The sequence below is a fragment of the Daktulosphaira vitifoliae genome, unplaced genomic scaffold (genome assembly GCF_025091365.1).
Source record: "Daktulosphaira vitifoliae isolate Bord-2020 unplaced genomic scaffold, ASM2509136v1 Scaffold_5, whole genome shotgun sequence".
Lineage (NCBI taxonomy): Eukaryota > Metazoa > Arthropoda > Insecta > Hemiptera > Phylloxeridae > Daktulosphaira > Daktulosphaira vitifoliae.
In genome coordinates, this window is record NW_026099576.1 from 23,692,779 (window position 1) to 23,716,926 (window position 24,148).

Below are 24,148 nucleotides of genomic sequence, written 5' to 3' on the forward strand. Positions count from 1 at the left end.
ATAGTTTTTTTTTAACTTAAACAGTTCATTGGTGAATAGTGATATATTAAAAAGCCCATTACACAATCATTTCCAAATGTTACATTTTTCGCCTTCCCGAAATTTTAATACTCGAAGATGAAATCTAACAGGATATGATCATTTATAAGTCAAACATAAAAATGAAGGATAAATGTAAAAAACTGCGTTTTTAGTCGAGTGGACAAAAATCGTACCACAAACAGCGAATTGTCGTCGTTGTCCGCGGCGTTATCTTAATGACCTATTATAGCGGCGTTTTCAATTCTCCAAAATATAGAAATATTTATTTATATGCAGCAGTAAAACATTATTTGATTTTGTAATTATCAATCAATTCTGTCTATCGATAATATCAAGATGTATAAAAATTTTCTTACAGATCTAATAAAGTTACGGCAAATCCATGTTTTTTAGTGTAGGTACTTGGCGTGCTCAGATATCGATAATTTTTTTTTTTATATGAAAACTATCTGGACACCGTAGAAATTATTGGCGTAAGCTAATCGCGGTTGTCCGCTCGCCGTGACCTTTGAAGTTACAACGTCTTTAACGAAAACATTTATAGTAGCCAGTGTATTATGATTTAATATTAGTTCTTATTGGACCAATATTTTTGTATAATACATCAAAAGATTCCAAATTATATCTAGTTAAAATTATAACACAAATATTAAAAAAACTACCTTTAAGATTTTTATTTAATTTTGTTTCAAGTATAAATATCTTTAAAAATTAAACAATTGTTAAAAACGGTCAATTTTAATATTTTTTTTAAGTTTCAACTTGAATTTAATGTATTTTAAATAAATAAAGTTATTACAATATTGTGATACTTTACACAAGTACCTTTACCATTTCAGGTACCTATTATTAACTTTGTAAGTAGGTACTATAATTATAGTAACAAATACTATAACTAGTATTTGTTTTGTATACATAGATAATGAATTTTCAAGCTTGAAATATAAAAAATTGTTATATTCTTAGAGGGTCTGTCTCCCCTCAAGTCTCTTCCTGATTTCTGTTCATGGCTATATGTAATTATAGCATATTTAGTAAAGAATGAAAAAAACCCGATATATATTCTAAAAATACTGATCAATAATAAACGGTTAGCAGGGGGCGAAACTATCCCACATTCCAAATAATTCGTCCTTGTAATTATATTATTAGAGTAATACACTTAATTATTAATAATATATTTATTAAACAAATTTTAAATTGTTTATTTGCAGTAATTATATTGTTTATTAGTAAGATTAAATATTGTCATTTAACATCCAATCCATACTATTTAGTTACAGATCTAATTCAATACAACATCAGTATGTATTGAATACAATTTAACATTCAACAATATAACTTAACAAGTTGTATAGATTTAATTAAAAAAAAAAAACAAAATAAACATGTACAATTAATTTTTAAGTACAGTAAATTAATATTGCTAATCAATAAACTCAATTAAAAAGTTAAATAAAACTTTATATTATCATACTAAAAATTAAGAGGCTTGTTCATAATTTTAAACATAAACATAAAAAAAAAAAATTAAAGGAGTTTGCAAAATTAGTTGTTTTAATGTTTCAACTGTTTAAAGTTTATCTAATTAACACTGAAAAAAAGAAATGTATTTGCATAAAAATTTTAATAGGCCAAGTAATTAAATATATACATAGCAGAAACTTGTAAAGTATATTTTCAACAATACAATATTTCATAAAAAAGTCCAACTTCTTTATTATACACAATTTGAGAAATGTAATTCAATGGGCTGTTTTCCCAACTAAAATTCTTAGTTTTAAATAAATTAAGAAAATAAAATAAAGAAACAAAAAAAAAAAANATAAATTAAGAAAATAAAATAAAGAAAAAAAAAAAAAAAAAAAAACCAATATACATATTTTATGATATTTATACATTTATTATCAAGTATCTTCACAAGTGCTAGATGGTTTATTTCTTGATACCAATGGTCTAGCCCATTCAACAAATTCATCAATTAAAACTGGCCAAGCTCCTTCTTGGTCATACTCAGTCATTTCATCATCAATGACACATGCAAATTCAAGTAACAGATTCCAGGTATCTCTAGGTATAGATTTATTATGATGCTCCTATAAACAATATATAATACAAGTCTAAATATATAATAAATAGTTTTTAAAAATATATTTATCAGTAAAATTAATAAAGTACTTTATTCTCGTGGTATTTCAGTAAAAAATTAAATAATAGACTTATTTCTTTATTTTATGTAATTGTTTATACTACGTTTTTTTAATTCAATTATTTTTAACAGGTAAATAAAAATATTTGAATTCATCAGAGTCATAAATAGAGTTTGGCCCATACTCATCATCCTTATCTTATTCTCATGTACAAATTAATGAGATAATGATAATAATATTTTGATAGTTTATGAAACCAGGAAGTTTAAATTGGTCTATTATTATTTTAGAGTTAATTACATAATAAAATATTTCATAATGCAGTCCATAAACATATTTCAAATCTTCTATATTATATTGATAGTGTGTCTATGATACAGACAGCAAATTTAGTTTTCTTACAATATGAGGTATGACTATTAAGGGGTTAGAAGTAGTGAGGTGTAAAAAATGAGTATTTATAATAATAATTATCATGTTATCAACCTAAATGAAAGTGTATCAGGCTTTGAATCACAAATGAATGGTGGCCTACAGGTTCATGATTTAAATTACAATTTCTGGGTGTAAGATTATTATATTTTTAATGTATGACCTGTCTGCAGCAAAATCCTAAATATGCTAATGGTACATCTTATAAAATGAAGCATTTATAAAAATATAAATTTCTTTTTAATTATTAACGATTACTTTTTTTTTTAAATACTATCACTTACTCTTAAAAATTGACACCATAATTCAAGAAACCTGAATCTTCCAACAAATATTATGTTCCAATAAGTAATGGCCATATCTAAATCAAGACCTTTCTGGCCAATATTTTTGGCATAATTAAAAGCAAAATAGTAAAAATCCTTGAATTTAGGAGCATCAGAGAGTTCTCTTTCTAATGTTGGTAACCTGAGCCTAAGCTTTTCTATTGAATCTGATCTAAAGAAGTAAATAATAATTGTTAATAAATAAATTTAAAACTTTAGAAAAAGTTACTAATATTTAACTTTTTAATATACAAAATTTCTTGAAAACAAAAAAAATTTTAAATTTGCATAAATAAAAAAATTGTTTAATTTAATAAACTCTACAATAATATGTAATAAAAAAAAATTTATTTATTTTATCTCTTCAGAATTAAAATATCTTAACTTTAATTGTCTTTAATAGGAATTTTTTTGGTGTTAAAATATTTTTTATTCAATGAATCGTTTTTTGTTATTGCTTGTTAAAGTTTAACGTTTTTTTAACAATTTTCTATTGATAATTTTCTGTTTAGTATACAGTAATTGTCATATATTTATGATATGACACATAAACAAGTTTTAGTTATAATTCTTGTTATCATATCTGTCACTTATAACAGTAGGAATAATTATCAATGATAATTTATAGTCCATAAAATAGATTATTGTTTCCTCTAGTATTATAAGGTCCAAATTAATGATGAATTTCTATTTTAAATGTAAATCAATAAATATATTTTAACCCAAACAATTACTTTGATAAAAAAAATTTATCAAAATAAATTTCTAATTTAAACTAAAATATATAATAATTAAAATAGAAGTTTTCATTAAAGAAAATTAAAGTTTAGCTTTTTTATCACTGAAGAGATGACAAAAATATTCTTTAATTACATATTATTGTACAGTTTAATGAATCAAACAATATTTTTCTTTACAAAAATTGAAAATATTTAAATGAATAAAAAAGTGATTAGATATTACTATCAAAATCTAAACATTTTAACTAATATTATTAATTTATAATAAAAATATTAATATTTTTATTTTTGAATATTGTAAGAAATTTTTAAACTGTTATTCAATGAAATCTTCTTCTTCTTCCTCGTTTTAATCCCAATTACTTGGAGTCGACAGCCCTTATCCTAAACTTCCACTTGATACGATCTCCCACATCAGCTGTCCTCATATCACATTCAATAGCATCCCTCCATCTCTTTTTTGGTCTTCCTCTACCTTTTCTTCCTTTAACATTCATTTCTATAACAGTTCTTACAGCTTCCGATTCATATCTCCTCATAACATGACCAATCATTTAAGTGTTTTCTCTCATCTTATCCACAATTGATGCTACACCTATACTCCTTCTTATATGTTCATTCCTTATCCTATATTTTCTCTCCACTCATCCATCTAAGCATTCTCATCTCTGCTACACTCATTCTCTGCTCTACTTTCTTATTAACAACCGCCTAACACTCTGAACCATATATCATAGCTAGCCTCACTACAGTCTTGTAGAATTTACCTTTCAGTCTCATTGGAATTCTTTTATCGCATAAGACGTCAGATGCTTCTCTCCACTTCAATCACCCGCACTTAATTCTGTGTCTTACATCCTCGTCAATACCACCACCATGGCACCTCTCCTTGTATTTCTCTAGTAATTTTATCCATCACTATAGGAATAAGTAAGGGCTTAGAGCAGAACCTTGGTGCACTCCTACTCTTACTCAGAAACCTTCTGTTACTCCTCCTACGCTCTTTTATCCTGGTACAAGTGCCATTATACATATCCTCTATTATATTAATGTACCTTTTCTCATTAATGCCCATTAAAAAATCTCTCTCGGTACTCTATCATACGCTTTCTCCAATACATACAAAATATGTATTCATATACTCAAATACCATACACAGCTTTTTCTTCTTTTCCCTAAACTTTTCTATTAGTTGTCTCACACAAAATACTGGCTCCATTGTTGACTTACCAGGCATATATCCAAACTGGTTTTTAGATACTGATGTCTCATTTCATATTCTCTTATCTATTACCTTTTCCCAAATTTTCATATGACTCATAAGCTTTATGCCTCTATAATTTCCACACTCCTGTATGTCACCTTTACCTTTAAATACGGCACCACAATACTATTCCTCTATTCATTTGGAATTTTCCCTTCTAATAAGATTTTATTTAAAAGTTCCTTCAACCATCTTATGCCAACACCACCTAATATTTTCCATACTTCTACCAGCACTTCATCTGGTCCTACTATATTCTTTTTCAATGATGCCACAGCCTCCCATACCTCTTTCTCACTAATTAAATCTACCTGTCCCTCATTCCACGAGATATCCTCTAATATCTCTTTTAGGTACTCATCATTCTGTAATTTTTCAAAATACTATTTCCAACTTTTTTTCACATCATTATCACTCGAGAGTACCTAATTATCAACACTTTTTATACACCTTAATGACAATCTTTAAACCTTTTCTCTCTTACCTTTGCAAGTCTATAGATATCTTTCTCGCCTTCCTTTGTTCCTAGCCTATCATACCTCTTAAACTTCGCCTTACTTACTGCACATTTGAATTCTTTAAACAAGCGTTTATACTCTATCCAGTCTTCTCTCCTTTTGTTTTTCTGCCATACTTTGAATTGCTTTTTCTTACTTTCTATTATTTTTTTGAACGTCCTCATCCTACCACCAGGTTCCCTCGTTTCCTAGCATTCTACTCCTACTCTCACCAACAATCTCCTTTGCAGTATTTTTTACACAACTAGCAAATCTATTCCACACATCATTTATGTCTCCCTCGACATTCCATACGGTCTCTCTTTTACCGTCTTTACAAATTCTTTTTCATTTTCCCCTTTCAATTTCCACCACCGGATCTTCAATTTTCCCCCTCTATTTCTTCTATTTTTATTTAATCTCTTCCGGTACACCACAACTCCATTACCATCAGTCTATCTTGTGTAGTTACACTCTCGCCTGGTATAACTTTACAATCTTTTACTCGCTTTACGCTTTCTCTCTTCCACATAAAATAATCAATCTGTGATCTATTCCTCCCACTCTTATAAGTTATATAATAATCTTCCCTCTTTTTAAAATAAATATTAACCACAGAAAGATCATACGATACTGCGAAATCCAAGATTCTTTCTCCAGCCTCATTTTTCCCACTAAAACTACCATACCCTCCATGTAATCATGGAGGGTATGGCTTTCATATCCTCTCCTCTCATTACTTACATGTATATCCATATCTGCACCTATCACTGCATCCTCATTGCCAGGTACTCCTTACATCACCTCATTCATCTCTCTCCAAAACACTTCCTTGTCTATTTTATCACATTCTACTTGTGGTGCATAGGCATTTATTACATTCAGCACTTTTTCCTCGAATATCAATTTTATGACTATAATTCTGTCACTTTTCCTAGCTACTTCTAATACTTTACTTTTCATCTTCTCATCCATTATTATCCTTACACCATTTTTTGAACTAGACTTAACTGAGTATATTATTTTATAACCCTCACCTATTACTCTCAATTAGTCGCCTCTTACGACTGGCAGAGGGGCCATGGAAGTATTCTTATCCCCCATTCACAGGGAAATGTTATTCAATAAAATACTAACAAAAAAAAAAATGTTGTAAAGTTACAAAAAAACTAAATTTAGCATGACTTTTTGAATAAATTGTGATAATTTATATAAACAATAAAATGTATTAACTACAATAACATAAAATATTAAAAAATTAAAAAATTACAAAATATTTCGAGGATGCTATTGAAAATACTGGATGAGAGATGTTAAGGAGTACCCATTATTTCCCCCCATATTTAATATTAACAAAATTCTAAGTATGCCAACAAATTCAACCTATATTTACCCCATTTTAGTCATGCCATTGATAAATTCCTGTTTGGTAAATTCACACTGAGCAGCAGCTTGACATTTCCAAGCAATGATAAGTACAAGTATAGAATCAGGAGGTAATATAAGATCTTCTAGTAACCGCATAACACCATCTACATTAATTTTATTTGGTTCTGTTGGATCTGAAATATAAAAGAAACTATTTTGTAATGAAAATACAATTTATAATAAGTATTTTTAAACAAGAGTTTTATAAAAAAATTAATTGAAAAATTACTCTTAAAAATATTTAATGTCAGTTAATAACTAAAGTAATTGAATATTATAATTAAAAATGAAGTACAGGTAAAGGTGTACTTCACCTAATCTTGCCAAGTTAATCAGGACAAGAATATAATTTTTATTTGTTAAAAGTCATGAAATTAAAAGTTTAATTTCAAATGCATTTTAATGAAAGTACTGACAATACAGGTAAAAGGTAGTCATTGTAAAAATCAGAAATTCATTGAAAAAGATATGATAGAAATTATTATTTGAATTAAAAAAGTCAAATACAAGTTGAAACTTTCAATATTAGATTTTATTATAGTTTTCATGAGGATATAATCTTGTATTAAAAAAATGTATCTGTATTTTAGCTTTATATCAAAAGATACATATAAATACATAAAGAAATAAATAAAAATAAATGCAAAAAAAAAAATAAAATCTAGCACAGTGGAATCGTATCATAATGTAGATGTGGCATAATAAGAACTAGTATAGATGATATCTGACAGTGATTAAAGCACTCTCATAAAAAACACAATAAAAATCTGTAGATAGTGTTTAATTTTTAGAAGGAATTATTTAATTATTTCAAAAGTAACATGAACTCCTATTTCCTTATATATATCCTCATTATAAGTTTTATGATTTATAATTATAATATGGTTATGGTTAATATGGTTTTCGTTATGTTATGAGAAGAGAAGAATCGGAAGCTGTAAGAACAGTTATAGAAATAAATGTTGAAGGAATAAGAGGTAAAGGAAGTTAAAAAAAGAGATGGAGGGATGCTATTGAATATGATATGAGGACAGTTGATGTGGGAGATTGTGTCAAGTGGTAGTTTAGGATAAGGGTGGCCAACCCCAAGAAGTTGGGATTAAGAAGAGGAAGAATAAGAAGATGATTTATAATTATAATATATGAATCAATATTTATTATAGTAATTAAATTTAGTATTGTAATTTTTACAGAGAAATTATAAGTTATAATATAGTTGTATATTTTGTTAGTTCTATGGCAAACATGTATCAAAAATATAAATATAAATTTATCAAAAAAAAATATAGAATTAAGAAAGTTAACGGTCTTAATTTAATTATTATGACTTTTGTTAGTTAATTATTATAACAGTCATGATATTTAAATTTAAATATATCATCATTCCCTTTTAATATAGTTAGTTTAATATACTCTTATGTCTTTTCAAGAGAATACCAATGTGTAAATTATTATAAAATTACTTATTAACAAGTTAAGAAATAGTTACTATTATAAGTTAACAATTTTACCTTTGTATCTGTTATACATGGTTTCCAGTTTTCTTTTGTCAACAGTTGAACTTGATTGAGTATTAATTTTACCTGTATCATATTCAAGTGGATTTTGAAAAAAATTATCAGATGCTTGTTCTAATTTCCAATCATTTTTAGCTAAACAAAATATGGCAACATTTTCTGAAGTTTGTGTAAATGCCATAAACTTTTTAACTTTTTCCCTTTGAGATGATTTTAATTTATTCTAATAATATAAACAAAAATACTGACATCATAATTAAATACTATACATTATATTTGTGAAGATATTTCATTCACTTAAATATGAAGAGAAAAATGGATGAATTACTTCATGAAGCTATTCTTAGTTTTTAATTAAGGTCACAACTTACCATTTCGAAAATATTTTCAGTTGATAATTAAAATAGTAACAAAAATTTGCAACGCTATAATGATAAACTAATCCAAAAATCTAGTATTTTTAGCACACCACTAGTCATGGCTGATAATATATATATATATTTTTTAAATTAAACTCAGTTACAAATTAGAGAATAAACTGCATACATTTTCTCCGATAGAACAAAATATATTTGTATTCTATCATAAAAATATTAAAGATAGAGTTAAAGGTATTTCAATCAAAGTACAAGCTGTAAGATAACTTAAGTGATTAAAGTTTTGGCAGTAATAATAAAAGGTAAAGTAGAAATGTATAGAATTTTGTTAACATTAATGATAAGACTACTGACGAAATATAAGTGATAACTACTCTCGACGCTGTTGTGGAAGTACTTGCTAGTTTTTACCCGTATAATTTCAAATATATAGTTAATAAAATTTAAATAAAATAAAAAATTGAGTAACATTTATATGAAAAATACAAATAAAATTGACAATATTTGATTGGTTTGCATCTTGAGGTGACAAAAATCAAAAAAAAAAAAATAGGATAAATATTTTAATAATCAACAATATACAATATTATCTTATATACGAATAAACAATTGACAATCTAATGATAATATGTGTGATAACCACCACCTACTTAGTTGTTCTAAGCCTAAAATACGAATTAACCGTAAATATTAAAATGAATATAAATAATATCCACTAGATTTGTGAAGTATTTGGTTGATGATTAAACAGCTTCATCTAAAAAATTTTCAACTTTTAGAAGTTTTGTTCAATTTGTAGTATCTATATTTTTCTAATTACTATTATATATAATGAAACAGTGTATTAATCCTCAACTTGAAAAGTGTAGAAAATTAGTTCGCACTCATCTTGACTTGGTACGTATATATACACACATTCATTAAAAAAAATATTATACAATGTATAAAACTATTCAATAATTTTAAATACATTTTTATTTTTAAGCAATTATTTTCTGCAGCATTATTTTGGGCAGATAAAGCAGCCACATTAAGTCATTCAGACCCAAAAGATGTTTACCAGTTGTCAAGTTGTATGTTTTTATTGAAACAATATCAAAGAGCAGTTGTATTGATTAAAAACAAAGGACTTGATAAAGTATGACTCGATAAGTAATTTTTCTGTTACTAGTACTATTAAAATGGTCAGTTTTTAATAGTTTTTATAAGCAAAAGCATATTTTTTAATATATAAACAAAATTGTTCTTTTTTATTATAATAATAATAAATGTATTGAAACATTTTAAATAGATAATAGTGATATTAATTTATATTTAAAAATTATTATTATTAATAAATTATTCACCTCAACTATTTTAAATATCAAACATTTATAACTTCAAAATATTTTGTATTAGTGTAATCTTATTACAGTATATTTATTAGTATTTTCATATTAAGCATTTTTTTCTAAAAATTAGATATTTTACTGGACAACAATTTTTTCTTATTTTATCTAAAAAAAAAAAAAACATTCTTACCATTTAATTTTATCCAATTTTTCCCTCCCCACATACCTTCTTAAATAAAGATATAAGATTTTGTGAATGAATTCAGGAAACAGTTAAAAGAACTTTGTAATTTTAAACTTTGTAGAAGTATAATTGCAAAGAAATTAAACATATCTGATTAAAAACATTAGAAAAAAGTTCACGAATCATGAAAAGATCCTTATAAAAAAATTGCTTAATATTTAAAATAAAATACTAGTTTTAAATTAATCAAAAATATGGAATGATAAAAAAGTAACTAATAGAGTACAATATAAAATTTTTGATAATTTTCATAAATAAAAAACTTAATAAGTGTGTTAATTAAAAAAAATTAGTGCACCCCTACATTTTTGAATTGTATAGCTTTAATTGATTTATATCAATTATATAGTAAATTTAATTTAATCATTTTTTCTATATTTAATACATAATTTTAACAATTTATAGTTAACGTATTTTGTCAAAATAGAAATCATAAAATAAAAATGTAATTCATTATTATTCATAAAGGTTACAATAAATATTTAATTGTATAAGTATTTTTTAGACTGATATGCTGTGTTATTATATGGTATTGAGATGTTTAGTGGAAGCTAAGGATTATACAGAAGCAGCTAACATTATTAATTCAGAAATGAATCCAACATCATGTAATGTTTCTCTACAACAACAAGATATGAAATCTCATGATAGTCTCACATATTTCAATGTTAGTAAAGTAAATTTGTAATAATTATTCGAGGAATTTAATAATTAAAAAAAGAACTCTTTAAATAAAAAACTTATTATTATTATGCATTAGTTAAATTAGTATTATTAGTTAAATTAGGTATTTTTTCAAAAAACACAAATAAATAAATTCACTTATCTTCTTCTTGGAGTTCTGTCTAGTTTTATTTATCAAATAAACCTAAAAAAAAAAAACTAATATGTACAAGAAATCAAAATAAAATAAGGTGGTAGATCTTTTAAATGTTAATGGGATACCATCTAATTTTATTCTATATCTAACAATAGATACTCTGTAAAAATGTAAGACCAAAAAAATAAAAACCCAGCACAGTAGGACCGAAACATAGTGTAAATGTTATATAGTTGGGACCAGTATTAACAATTAAATTAGCATCAGTATCATAAAAAAACACTGTTGCGAATCTATTAAATTTCACAATAATTTGTATATTTGTAATTTCATAATTTCTGTTTCTAAATTTCACTCTAACATTAAATTATTTGATACTTGTGATTTAATTTACTCGTTAAATTATTTTCTTAATAATATTTTTAATTATTAAAAATAAATATTCAAGTAGATGGGATTAAGGCAAAGAAAAATAAAGTTTTTTTTTTTTTAATTGCTATTTATTTTAAGTTTGATGACTGATTTGTCATAGTAAAACAATCGTTCGGATGGTCTTTTTTTTTTTTAAATATTTTAGTGCATTTAAAGAATTATAAGTGTTATCATATACTCTAGAACATTTTCAAAAATTGAGTTAAAACATTTTTTTGGTTTTTATGGGTGGTTTTCTTTAAACTGTTCTTGTACTTGTTTTTGAGCAACCAAAAAAAAATTTTTTTTTAGTTTAAATTTTTACTGAGTGTCTATTTTTAGAGGTAAAACAAATTTTTTCATTAACATATTGAATATTGTCTAATTTTGCGCTACCCGAATATACAAGATCTTTCAAATGATAAGTATGTTAATATAAAACATTTCCTCCTTCAAAAACATTTTTCAATTTTTGTGCTAATATTCTTTTTTAAATAAGTGAATTTTCGAATGAATATAATATCTTATAGGTTCAAAGTGCTCTATTTTGTATAAAAGGAAAAATTTATGAAGCTTTAGATAACAGAAACTTTGCAACAGACTGTTACAAAGAAGCATTAAAAAATGATGTCCATTGTTATGAAGCTTTTCAGGCACTAATCCAGCATCAAATGTTAACGTCTACTGAAGGTTATTAAAATATTAACTTAGTTTAAAGAGAATTTAAGAAAATAATATTATTCTTGTTTTTATATTTAGAGAATTATTTAATACAATCGTTACCATGGGGCAACTATCCTAATGATTGTATCACAAAACCTATGTATGAAGTTCTTTTAAAAAAATATCAAGAACCCAAATTGACTGGTCCCTTTTCTCAATTTGATATACCAGTGGAATTAATGATGGATAATCTTGATATACAAATGGCAGAAGCTGAACGACATTATTATGCCTGTGCCTATAAAGATTGCTTTCAAATTACTGAAAGTGTTTTAAAGCAAGATCCCTATCATCCAGAATGTTTACCAATACATGTAGCATGTTTAGTTGAGTTAGAAAAATCAAACAGTTAGTAAATTTTCAATCAATTTATTTATTTATCTACAAAAAGTAAAATTCAATTCTCAAGTTAGATTTCATTATAATAGCATCTATTTAACATTGAATAAAAAGAAACACTTGAATTCATTATAAAGAAAAACTTATGTCTATAGCAAAATAATAACTCGTAATTTATTTTACTTAAATGCTGTTAGCATAATAAAAATACTGTAATATTTACATGATGTTAGACAACCATTCAAATGATATTAATGAAAAAACAAACTATACATGTAACTTATATTTATAATAAAAAGTTACATTTATATTCGTTCATTAGACATAACATACTACGCATTAGAGTGAAGTAAAAATGGTATTAATTTTTTTCCTTTTAATAAAAAAATTAAGCATTCAAAATTTTATTAAAATAAAAATACCATTCAGGTTCTTTATACTTTGAACAATTTTCATACATTTTTTTTTTACTACATTTTATTCTATTGACTATCTACTGACACTAATAAATAGTATATTTCTATATATTGCTATCTAAAATATTTTCAGTGCAAAAAGACATCTGTTTATAGTACCCAATTTGATTTTGCTCTGTTCACACAAAACATTCAAAGTCAAAAAATGTTTTTTCTTTTTTGAGACATTATAAAGAAGTTTGCAAAATTTCAAAAATGTTATTCTCAAGACACCCATTTTTGGACTATGTGTGTTTTGCATGATCGGAGGCATTAATTTTGTTTATTAAAATTAATTTTTTTGGTGCGCAGAAAATATTTAATATATTTTCTATTCATATTAATTCCCTAATAGAACAATGAGGTATATGCAAATTTTTTATTTTTTACACGAATACAACTAATAAGTTTAAATTTTTTTATTTATAAAAATAGATATATAAAATTTTAATTTATGTTATTCTTATGGAGAAGTGATATGTATAAAAATTGTCTGTACTAACAAAAAAACTATTAATTAATCTTTTTCAGATCTCTTTTACTTAGCACATAATTTAGTGGATTTACAACCAGATCAAGCAATATCATGGTTTGCTGTTGGTTGTTACTATTATTTAATTGGTATATTATAGAATAATACAATGTGTAAATGATAAAATTCTAAAGATTTATTATATTTTAAGGTAAAAGAGATCAAGGTAGACGATATCTTGGTAAAGCTACAAATCTGGATAACACTTTTGGACCAGCCTGGTTAGCATATGGCCATTCTTTTGCTGTTGAAAATGAACACGATCAGGCTATGGCTGCATACTTTAAAGCATCTCAACTCTTAAAAGGGTAATTTTTTGAAGATAATAATCATTGTGTTACTAAAATTGTTAGAATTGTAAAAATAATATTTCCAAATTTTGTTATAATTTGTTTTACTATAGAACTAATTAATCAAATAACACTATTTCAGAATTATAAAAACAATTAAAATTTTTTTAGCTGTCATTTACCACTCCTTTATATTGGTTTGGAATGTTCACTAACAAATAATATTATGATGGCTCAAAAGTACTTAAAAGAGGCTCTGGACATTGCTCCAAATGATCCATTTGTTTTACATGAGTTAGGTGTCATTGCATTTCAAAGTCATAGGTAAGAATAAATTTTTTTAGAAGAAAGAAAGTTCTCTTAAGTCATTTAGGAAAGTTTTATGTACAGCAAAACTGTTGAATTTAATAAATGTAGGGGTTCACTATCCCTTACGTAATATAAATAACCAAAACATTTTTTTTTCAAATTGTTTCCAATTGCAAAATAAAAATAAATTATTTTTATTTTTATTTTGCAAATAATTAGTTATGTATGATAAATAGATCTCGTCCTGTATGCATTTTTAAAATGTTGACCTTCAATAGTACCTTATAAATAGGATTCAGAACTTGATACACTTATAAAGTTTAGTTTAGTTATCCTGTGTAAATAAAAAAAAAAAAAATAGATATTTATTTAGTATACAGAGTGACCCACCACTCACTGACAACTAAAATAACTTTTGATCCAGTTAATATTTTTAGTTGATTTTTTTTTTAAATAATAGTTATACGTTAGGTCTATAGCTATATCTCAATAATTAATTTTTTTACATTTTATTAAAAATATTAATTATTTTTAAATTTTAAATAAAATGTAAAAAAAAAATCTAAGATAGCTATTTTGTAGAGTAGAATTTAAGAAAAATTTTAGTAAAAAAATATCTTATTAATATTCAGTAGTAAATATTCTGTAGCGTTTTGAAGTTTGTAAAAATTTGAATTTTCATGTACTATTTTACGGTTATAAACATTGAAATACGTATTGAGAAAAGGACAGAAGAAAACGCTATCTTTTCATGATTACTGTGTATACATATGATGATAGTGTGTATACATTACAAACTTGGCATAAATACCATGATAAGAAATTAGATAAGGCAATTATTACTTATCACTCTCATTCAAAAGTATATTGAAAAGATAGCGTTTTCTTCTGTCCTTTTCTCAATACGTATTTCAATGTTTAATACCGTAAAATAGTACATGAAAATTCAAATTTTCACAAACTTCAAAACGCTACAGAATATTTACTACTGAATATTAATAAGATATTTTTTTACTAAAATTTTTCTTAAATTCTACTCTACAAAATAGCTATCTTAGATTTTTTTTTTACATTTTATTTAAAATTTAAAAATAATTAATATTTTTAATAAAATGTAAAAAAATTAATTATTGAGATATAGCTATAGACCTAACGTATAACTATTATTAAAAAAAAAAATCAACTAAAAATATTAACTGGATCAAAAGTTATTTAAGTTGTCAGTGAGTGGTGGGCCACCTTGTATAGTTATAATAAATTTTCATGGAGTTAAGTGTCTCACAAATAAATGTATAAAGTTCTGAACTCGACCTTTAAATTTTCATAGTTATCAATTAATAATTTTAATAACAAATAATAGATAGCGATGTAAATATATCACTTTTTACAGATGATGCTAAATTATTTTGCTCAATAAAATCTTTTTCAGATGTTGAGGTATTACAAAAACAATTGTACAAATTTTTTTGGTGAAGTATTAAAAATTGCCTTCCTCTAAACATTGATAAGTGCAAAGTAGTTTCATTTACTCGTTCAAAAAACCTAATACTATTCAATTACAAATTAAATAATATTAAATTAAGCAGAGAAGCTGTTATTAAAGATTTAGGTGTACATTTTGAATCGGATTTATCTTATAAATTTCATCACAACTCACAATTAACTAATTGCTATAAAATGTTAGGCTTTATTAACAGAAATACTCAAAATTTTAAAAAAACATCCAGTTTGAAAACATTATACTGTTCCCTAGTTCGACCAACTCTGGATTTTGGCATTATAATATGGTCTCAAAATCTTTCTACATATTCCAAAGAACTTGATAGAGTACAAAATAAATTTCTTAAGAGGATAGCTTTCTTATCTAATTCAAATACATCTAGTGATTCATATAGTACTATTCAGGATTCTATTGGTTTAGATTCACTAGACCTAAGAAGAAAACTCTTTGATGTTTTATTTATTTATGACCTACTTAATGATCATATTGATTGTCCACATCTTCTGGCTTTAATTGGAATACGGGTTCCCTCTTATAACTCTAGATCATCTGATCTATTTTTTATTCCTCACTATCGTAAGAGTTTGGGTGCAGTTTTTTTTTCCTTGCGCGCTAGTTATGGCTAATATAGTGTCCATTTCCATTGATTTTTTTTGATAAAAATTGTGAAAAGTTCAAGTTAAATGCATCACTGGTATTAAAAAATAAAACCATTCAATAGTTTTTAGTCTAATTTATTTATTTATTCTTAATTATTTTATGTTATTCTCATACATTGTATTTTTGGTGTTTTATAAATAGTTTTAATATGTTCTTATTCTTATTGATTACTGTTTGTCTGTCATTATGTAATTTGTCAATATGTCTTATAATTTGTATATATTAATATATATATATATATAATGCCCCTTAAATGTTTATAAATAAATAAATAGTAGCTTTCAAAGTCACTATGCATTGGTTGATCAATTTCAATAACCAAACTATAAAAGATAAAATTTCTATAAGATGGTTAAACAGTGGAATAACAATAAAAAAATTAATGTAACATATCATTCAACTTTAACATACCGTTGTAACAGATTGAAAGATTGATTGGATAATAAAAATTATGAGAATAAAATTAATTGTAATATTTTTTTTGATAATTTCAAACTAAAAATAGGTACTCCCATTTAATAAAATAGATTTTTTATTCCCGAAGGCATGAAAAACTTTATAATTTATCTATATAGTATTGTATAATTTGTTAAACGAAAAATTGTTCTCTTTTAAAAACTCATTTTCTCCAAAACAATAGTTTGGCATAGAATGAGTGTCTTATCTTTAATGAATTAGCTGGTAAAAATATATTTTAGAAAACCTGCATCCTGTATAAATATGAATTTCACAGAAGTTTATGCCCTTAAATTTTATCAATGATTGCAAAAGAACATCCCAATAGTTACATCAATGTCAATTACCTAGTCAAATTATACCTTTATAATATGAAGGGTACAGGAAAATTACAGTAAAGTCTATTTTTTTATTTTGATTGTATGATAGCAATAAAGTAATGAAATCCATTCAGTTAAATATATTTTCATTTTGCTAGTATTAAAGAGTCTATTTTTGTTAACAAATTTACAGAAAAAAATTATTATGATTTACCTTGTACTCTTCATATTATAATACACACGTCTTGATTAAAATTATTTATATGAGAAAATTGAATTTTAAGATTGTCCTGGATGATTCTAAAGTGATAAATGTGTAATTTATTTAATTATTACATTATTTAATATGTTAAAAAATCTAAAATTTTGATTCTTCATTTAGGTATAAAGAAGCTGAAACCAGATTTTTGGAAGCACTAGAAAGAATAAAACAAATAAAACAACCAATAATTTCTGGAAAATGGGAAGCATTGTATAATAATTTGGGTCATGTTTATAGGAAACTTCAAAATTACTCAAAAGCTTTGGAATATCATAAACAAGTAAATTTTTCTAAAATTAATTTAATTGTACTATGATGGTAGATTTTCATAGTATTTCTTCATAATTAATAAATCTTTTTAGATCTTAATAAAAATTAATAGTCAAGAACAAATGTTTGTTATGAAAAAAAAAAATCATCATAGGATGTACAGCCCTCATAGATGTAATTATTGGACTAATAGATATATGTTTTTAATAGATAATTGGTTTTCTTATTTTTGGCCATAATTCAAATATTTAGTTAGTTTTAGAATAGCAACTTGTTGAATTGCCTATGTATACAAAGAGACCGGGTTTATGATAAATCACTAGATTACTCTCAAAATAAATTAATCTTAAAAAAAAAATAAAAACTTTTGGACAAGTATTTTGGAAGTTAAAAAGATTTCATTGTGATGACTGAATTTTTTACTTAAATGTCATTCATTAAATTATCTTAATTATAACAAAATTGATTGCAATTTTTTTTTTTTGTTCTATCAATTTTATTCTATAAATTAAAATTAAGGGTTCTTATTTAAGTAAATTGAACTATAAGTTTTTTATCACCGAAGGGATTGACTACTTAACGTTGTAATTTATTGAACCAAATAATTTTTCTCTAATAATAAAAATTTCTTTAATGTTTCTGAGAAATTTCCGAATTCTGTTAATTAATTTTTAACCCTTATGATTTGTATGGATGTCAACTATTTTTTAAATATCAAGATATACAGGTGTTCCATTAGGTTTTTACATCATTAACTTGTGATCCTACAAATATTTAGATTTACCTTTAGTAAAATAATTTTTAGAATTTTGGTCGATGTTAAAAAGCATATTTTAACTTCAATGCGATTCTAAGAAAGTATTGGTTTTAGGTTAGTATAGGACACATTATTCTTAATTCCACTACCTTAAAAATCATTTTTAAAAAAACTTTTCTTAAACTTTTGCAGTTTTAAAAACTGCCTCGAATATAGTTTAATAGGATTTCTAGAGACAATATGATTTGTAAGGTAAGATTTTTATGAAAATTCAATGAAATACTTAAGTACAGAAAGTTTTTAAAATAGCCATATGTACACTTTTTTTTTCAAAATGTTCTTGAAGATCTGACAACTTCTAATCTATATTATATGGAAACTTTTGAAATGTACAACTATGTAAAAAAAAATATGGAATTCATATATTTTTATCAGTTTTATCATGGACAATTTCTAAATTTTAGCAATAATTAATCATTTTAATGTATTTAACACTAAATATTTCTTTATGTTTGAAGGCTTTAGTAATATCACCAATGAACACATCTACTTTGACATGCATTGGATTTGTTCAAGCATTAAGTAAAAATTATACTGATGCTGTAGACACATTTCATAAAGCCTTGGGACAAAAGAGAGATGATACATTTAGTAGTACAATGTTAACTTGTGTACTAGAAATGTGTATTGAAGAACCACCAGTAATAACGGAACAAGCAGATGAAAAGATGACAGAAGGAATAAAAATAAATGAATTAGATAAATCATTTCAATTGAACGACGATAATGATTTAATTCTGCCATTCAGAAATTCAAAATTTAGACTTTGGAATAGAAGGTTAAAAAAGAAGCTGGAAGATTCAGATTTAAATACTCCAATGGATGATGATGATAGTAATGCTATGGCTGTTGATTCTAGTATAGTTGGAGATGAATCTAGTTATAATATGGACATGTCAACAAACATGTCTACTAATTCAGATAGTTTTAAGTAATTTTATAATCACTTATATTAACTTTTTTTTTTTACTTATGTCAAATCATAAATAAGGATAAATGTAATTTTGGAAAAATATATTTTAAGACTTATTTTTTTATTGTTACACAAATTGTTAAAATACATTGTTATTTCTAAAACACTGTATTTGGAATAAACACCTTAATATTTCTCTACTATTCCTATTTTGAACAATTTAATTTTTCTGTAAATATTGTAGATATAAACTTATTAACGATTAATGAAATACTTCATTGAAAGTCAATTTTTTTCATGTCAAAATTTAAGTAAAACTACATAATGTAACTACTGTATTATACTAGTTGGTTAGTTAATAAAATATAAGATAAGTTTAATCATACATAAATAGTAGAAATAAATTTAAAAAAAATTTTACATGTACCACAAACATAATATACTAAGAATTTTAATATTTATTGATTAAACTACCTACTAAATGAGTATAATTGTCAATAGATTATTGATTCTATCAAAGAATTTTCCTGTGCTAGAAAGTCAATACTAACCTACCTTATTTTCATTGAAATTTTAAGTAGATTCTCAAGTAATATTAATTTAAAATATATTTTAGTACATACATTATTGGTAGACAGGTGAGAATTTTTTTCTTATTTTCTCAACTTTTTTTAAAAAGAAATAAAATATTAGTTTCAAGAAAGCAATACTAAAAATTCATATTTTAATCATTAAGAGATGAACAATTATTTAGTTGTATATTGTAGTTTTTTAAGTTATCGGCTCTATTTACAATAACTTAAAATTCTTTATAGTTGCTGATAATTAAATGTCTCATTAAATTTCTATCACTCCATATAACTTAAAAATATATGATATTTATCACATTAATTACTAGTAATATTTTATTTAAAATTCTTGACTTTTACTTAGTTCTATAAATTAACTATAAAAATAGATTTTCCTAAATGGTTGGTAGATTTATTTTATTGGAATATAGTTAGTTTGAAATATTCACGTCTAGCGATTATTAATTTGATTTATGAAAATAATATTCAACAATAAAACGATAAATTTATCATTTTTAACTACGTAATTAAACTACGTTAATATAGTACGGATATTGAGTTTAAACCAATCATTAATGGTTTATATGACATAGTGCTAATCTATAGGGCTTTTTTTGCTACAGTAGATAGTTGCACTAAAATAAAGAGCAAAGTAAATTTTTAGTTTATTTCCTATTCTTAAAAGGATGACGCATTCAACATTTATCAAATGTCATAACTACTATAGTTAATGAAAGGATTTATGTATCTTGGGTGATAAATAAGAAATTTTACAATTTTTGTAAAAAAATTATATATTTCACTAAATAACAAAAAGTATCTCATTTTTTGTAAGTAAATACAAAAATTAATATTAATTTATATAATTATATAGTTTAAATAAGGCAACTAAAAAACATTAATAACTGATATATTTAAAAATCAGTAATTTACAATTTGTGAACATTAGAAAAGAAAAATAAATAAATGAAATTGTACTTCTACTAAATAACAAATCCCCAAACCCGCCCTACCTCCCCCCAAAAAATAGACAAAAATTTATCAAAATTGGTCAGTTTTCCTATCGTTGATGGATTTTTCAAAGTTGATCTACATCAAATCTTAAATAAAACATATATGTTAAAATTTACCAATTAGAAAAATATGTAAGAAATAAGACGAATGCAATAACTTACTGGTTTTGATTTGGAGAAAAACTATTGCTGCTTGGTGAAGTAAATCGAGGTGGTGAACTCATACTAGTAGGTGTATGTTTAGAATTCCTCATTAAAGGGCGATGAGTACTTAATGTTATACTAGAGTGTTTCCAGTTCCAACATCCGCGACAATAATACCGATAACACAATTGATCTCTGCAGAAGTAAGGACCAAGTTGAATGTTACAAACACTACAAGCACTATCTTCCAAATATGGATCGACTTGAATCTAAATAGAACATACATATGTATATTTACTTAAAAAAATTAAAGTGTAGTTTAAGAAAACTTATTAAATTTGCATATTTTATTTAGGTAGAAAAAATAACAATTCGAATCAATAAAAATCTTTCAGATTATTAATAAGACGAGTATGAAAAAATTTCTAAAAATAGCAATATTATAAGTGCAAATAGTTTGTTATTCATTAGTCAAATCTTTAAGCAAATATTAAAAAAAATAAATGGTTTAAATTAATAGTTGAAAATAGAAAAAGTAGATTAGTTAAGTAATCTTACAATTTTACAGAATTTTGGAGTTTTGACTTCCACATAAGACGCAGCTACTGCTTTTGTGTAAGATTGATAATTACTGAACGACACTCTACCTGATCCAATAGGATACTTGTGTTTATCGGTATCTATACCTAAAATTTAAACGTTTAATTTGTATTTTTTTAATTAATTGAAATTAAAGCTTACCCGCATAAGTTACATTTCCGAACAAGTCATCCATTATTCTAAACAAACCTTGAGCATTCATCATTCCGTGTAAAGCACCCACAAATACAGTCCTAGTAGGATCTAGTTTTTGTGAAGGGTGCTTTACACAATTACTGTCATTCATTAGCCAAGGGATTACTTGAACTTCTTTCCCCTTCATTTTTCTTGACGAAATTTTGAAGTAGTAATTTCCACCATTTGTACCCTTTGTACATGATTCCAAAAGTAATTTGACCATTTGATCAGACTGCATTATCAAATACACGTAACCTTTGGGTTGACTCAGATTATTAGACGTCCCTGGCCATTCGACTTTTATTGGACCAAATTGACTAAAAGCCATCATTAAACCATCCTCTGTTATATCCCATGGCACTCCACCCAAGAAAACTTTGCAGGAATAACTAGGAGAATTATGTACTACTTTAGGCAGTTGTCCGCTCCACGTAAAAACAGGATCTTTGTGTAATCCATCTAAAAAAAATTCATATTTGGTCAAACTATATTATACAAAGATTCTTTACAGTTAATAATTTATCAATTAGAGTTCAAAAAATTATTAGTTTCAAATTCTAAGAAAAATTACTTGAATTACGGTTTCTATTCCTGTTCTCGATTTGATTGTTGTTACTATCATTTTTAGGCCTTGTAGGAGACCAAAATGGAGGAGGAGATTTTTTTTCATAAACCGGCGATTGAGCAGCAGGTGAACCATATCTAGTGGGATATTGAGCTTGATTAGCTAACAGTGAATTTAACAAACTTTGTGCTTGATGATGAAAACTTTCACCAGCAGACAATCTCCCACTAGATATACGTTGCATGTTTACTAAATCTTGTTCAGTTAAAGGCGATGAACCATAAGGATTGATACTGACTTGATTCTAAAATAAAAAATTTTGTCTATAAAGTATTTTATAATTTAACCGAATACTCTGGTGTTTTCGCAAACACTTTTTAGGGTATACACGATTTGTGAGTGTATACCTTTAAATACGTGCAATTAAAAATTATGAACAGTTTACCAAAAAAAAAAAAAAATTGCTTATGGGTATACAGTGTATATAATAACTTACCAATAAGTCAGCTACAGCTTCAGGACTATTGGACACGTCTGAATCTTCTGGAGTATTCGACCTCGATCGCATTACATGCGTTAGAGGATCACTCCCATCACTATACGTAGGAGATACTCGATACTGTTGCGGGCTCTGATAGCCATAAGACGCAAAAGTTAAATCCAACTTTGGCCGTCTGACATTTTTACTCCCAATTTCACCACCACCGTCTTCATTTTGACAGACACTTCCAAAATCTGCCATATTAGTAATACTCCTATCAGAGAGATATGGCAAATGAAGAGAGTTACGTCTAATATTCGCCAATTGTTCCTAATTAAAAAAATAAATATTAAAAATTAGTTTACAAAATAATAGGATACAAAATAATAACACATTTCCAAATTAAAAAACACCAGGGATTAACAACACTTTAATGTTGCCATGGAGTTCAAAGATTTAAAATATCTGTTACAACTTACTTGAGCTGTATACTGTCGTACTTGAGTAGTAAAGTTTGGCACAGATTGTCGTCCTAACATTAAATTTCGTGGTTTATTCATGGTAAATTCAGACATGGAATTAAGGGAATCACCTAAAAGAAATTGAAATAACTTTCGTTAATAAATTAAGTAAGAAAAAATTTATTTATTTTGAGTCGAGCAAGTGTTAGACTAAAAGAATAAAAATAAAATTTATAAATTTACTCACCTGAATTCCTAGTTGGGCTTAAAATTTTATCGGGCGAAGAAAAGAGACTACTATAGTCTCTAGAATTTCTGTCTTGACCCACAGAAGGAGATGTGAGCAAACCTTCTGGCACGTCTTGATTTTGAAAAATTGATCCCTGAAAAATAGAATTTATTTACATAAAATATTTAATAAAAAATTTATAAATTTCAATAATAATAATTAATAAAAAAATAATAAACAATTATTAATTTGAACTTTAAAATTATAATTTGAAAAAATCAAATATAAAAAAAGATTAAATACTTACTCTTCTAAAAGTAGACATAGCGAGTCTGATGAAATGATGGGAAAGACAGTGGATGAAGAATAAAGGAAGGAAATAAAGGAAATAAAAATGATGACGGACGAGTAAAACCGCGGGAGCATAAAATACGTACTACCAACTCAACACTTGGCGATGAACTGAATGAAGAAGGACACTGA

At 25.4% G+C, this 24,148-nt stretch overlaps 3 protein-coding genes across 4 annotated transcripts; 1 reads left to right on the top strand and 2 right to left on the bottom strand.

The window, feature by feature from the left end:
* Positions 1–1,870: 1,870 nt before the first annotated feature.
* LOC126908027 (DCN1-like protein 1) lies at positions 1,871–9,152 on the bottom strand. Its single transcript, XM_050689846.1, has 5 exons — positions 8,768–9,152; positions 8,391–8,619; positions 6,845–7,013; positions 2,909–3,122; positions 1,871–2,138 (listed from the first exon to the last, which is right to left on the bottom strand). The coding sequence occupies exons 1-5, from the start codon at positions 8,768–8,770 to the stop codon at positions 1,950–1,952; spliced, it is 804 nt and encodes a 267-aa protein (XP_050545803.1). The 5' UTR covers positions 8,771–9,152; the 3' UTR covers positions 1,871–1,949.
* A 255-nt stretch (positions 9,153–9,407) lies between these two features.
* On the top strand, positions 9,408–19,661 carry LOC126908024 (cell division cycle protein 16 homolog). 2 transcript variants are annotated; one of them, XM_050689839.1, is made up of 10 exons: positions 9,408–9,670; positions 9,759–9,911; positions 10,854–11,015; positions 12,110–12,269; positions 12,339–12,650; positions 13,628–13,717; positions 13,780–13,936; positions 14,090–14,242; positions 17,547–17,706; positions 18,972–19,661. In XM_050689839.1, the coding sequence occupies exons 1-10, from the start codon at positions 9,605–9,607 to the stop codon at positions 19,446–19,448; spliced, it is 1,890 nt and encodes a 629-aa protein (XP_050545796.1). In that variant the 5' UTR covers positions 9,408–9,604; the 3' UTR covers positions 19,449–19,661. The 2 variants fall into 2 exon arrangements, with proteins under 2 accessions (XP_050545796.1, XP_050545798.1); XM_050689841.1 differs by having other exon boundaries at positions 9,775–9,911.
* A 1,184-nt stretch (positions 19,662–20,845) lies between these two features.
* On the bottom strand, positions 20,846–24,147 carry LOC126906761 (cytoplasmic polyadenylation element-binding protein 1). Its single transcript, XM_050687592.1, has 9 exons — positions 23,973–24,147; positions 23,684–23,819; positions 23,455–23,567; positions 22,991–23,305; positions 22,501–22,798; positions 21,894–22,388; positions 21,711–21,838; positions 21,171–21,421; positions 20,846–21,095 (listed from the first exon to the last, which is right to left on the bottom strand). The coding sequence occupies exons 1-9, from the start codon at positions 23,988–23,990 to the stop codon at positions 21,074–21,076; spliced, it is 1,776 nt and encodes a 591-aa protein (XP_050543549.1). The 5' UTR covers positions 23,991–24,147; the 3' UTR covers positions 20,846–21,073.
* Between the last annotated feature and the right edge of the window lies 1 nt (position 24,148).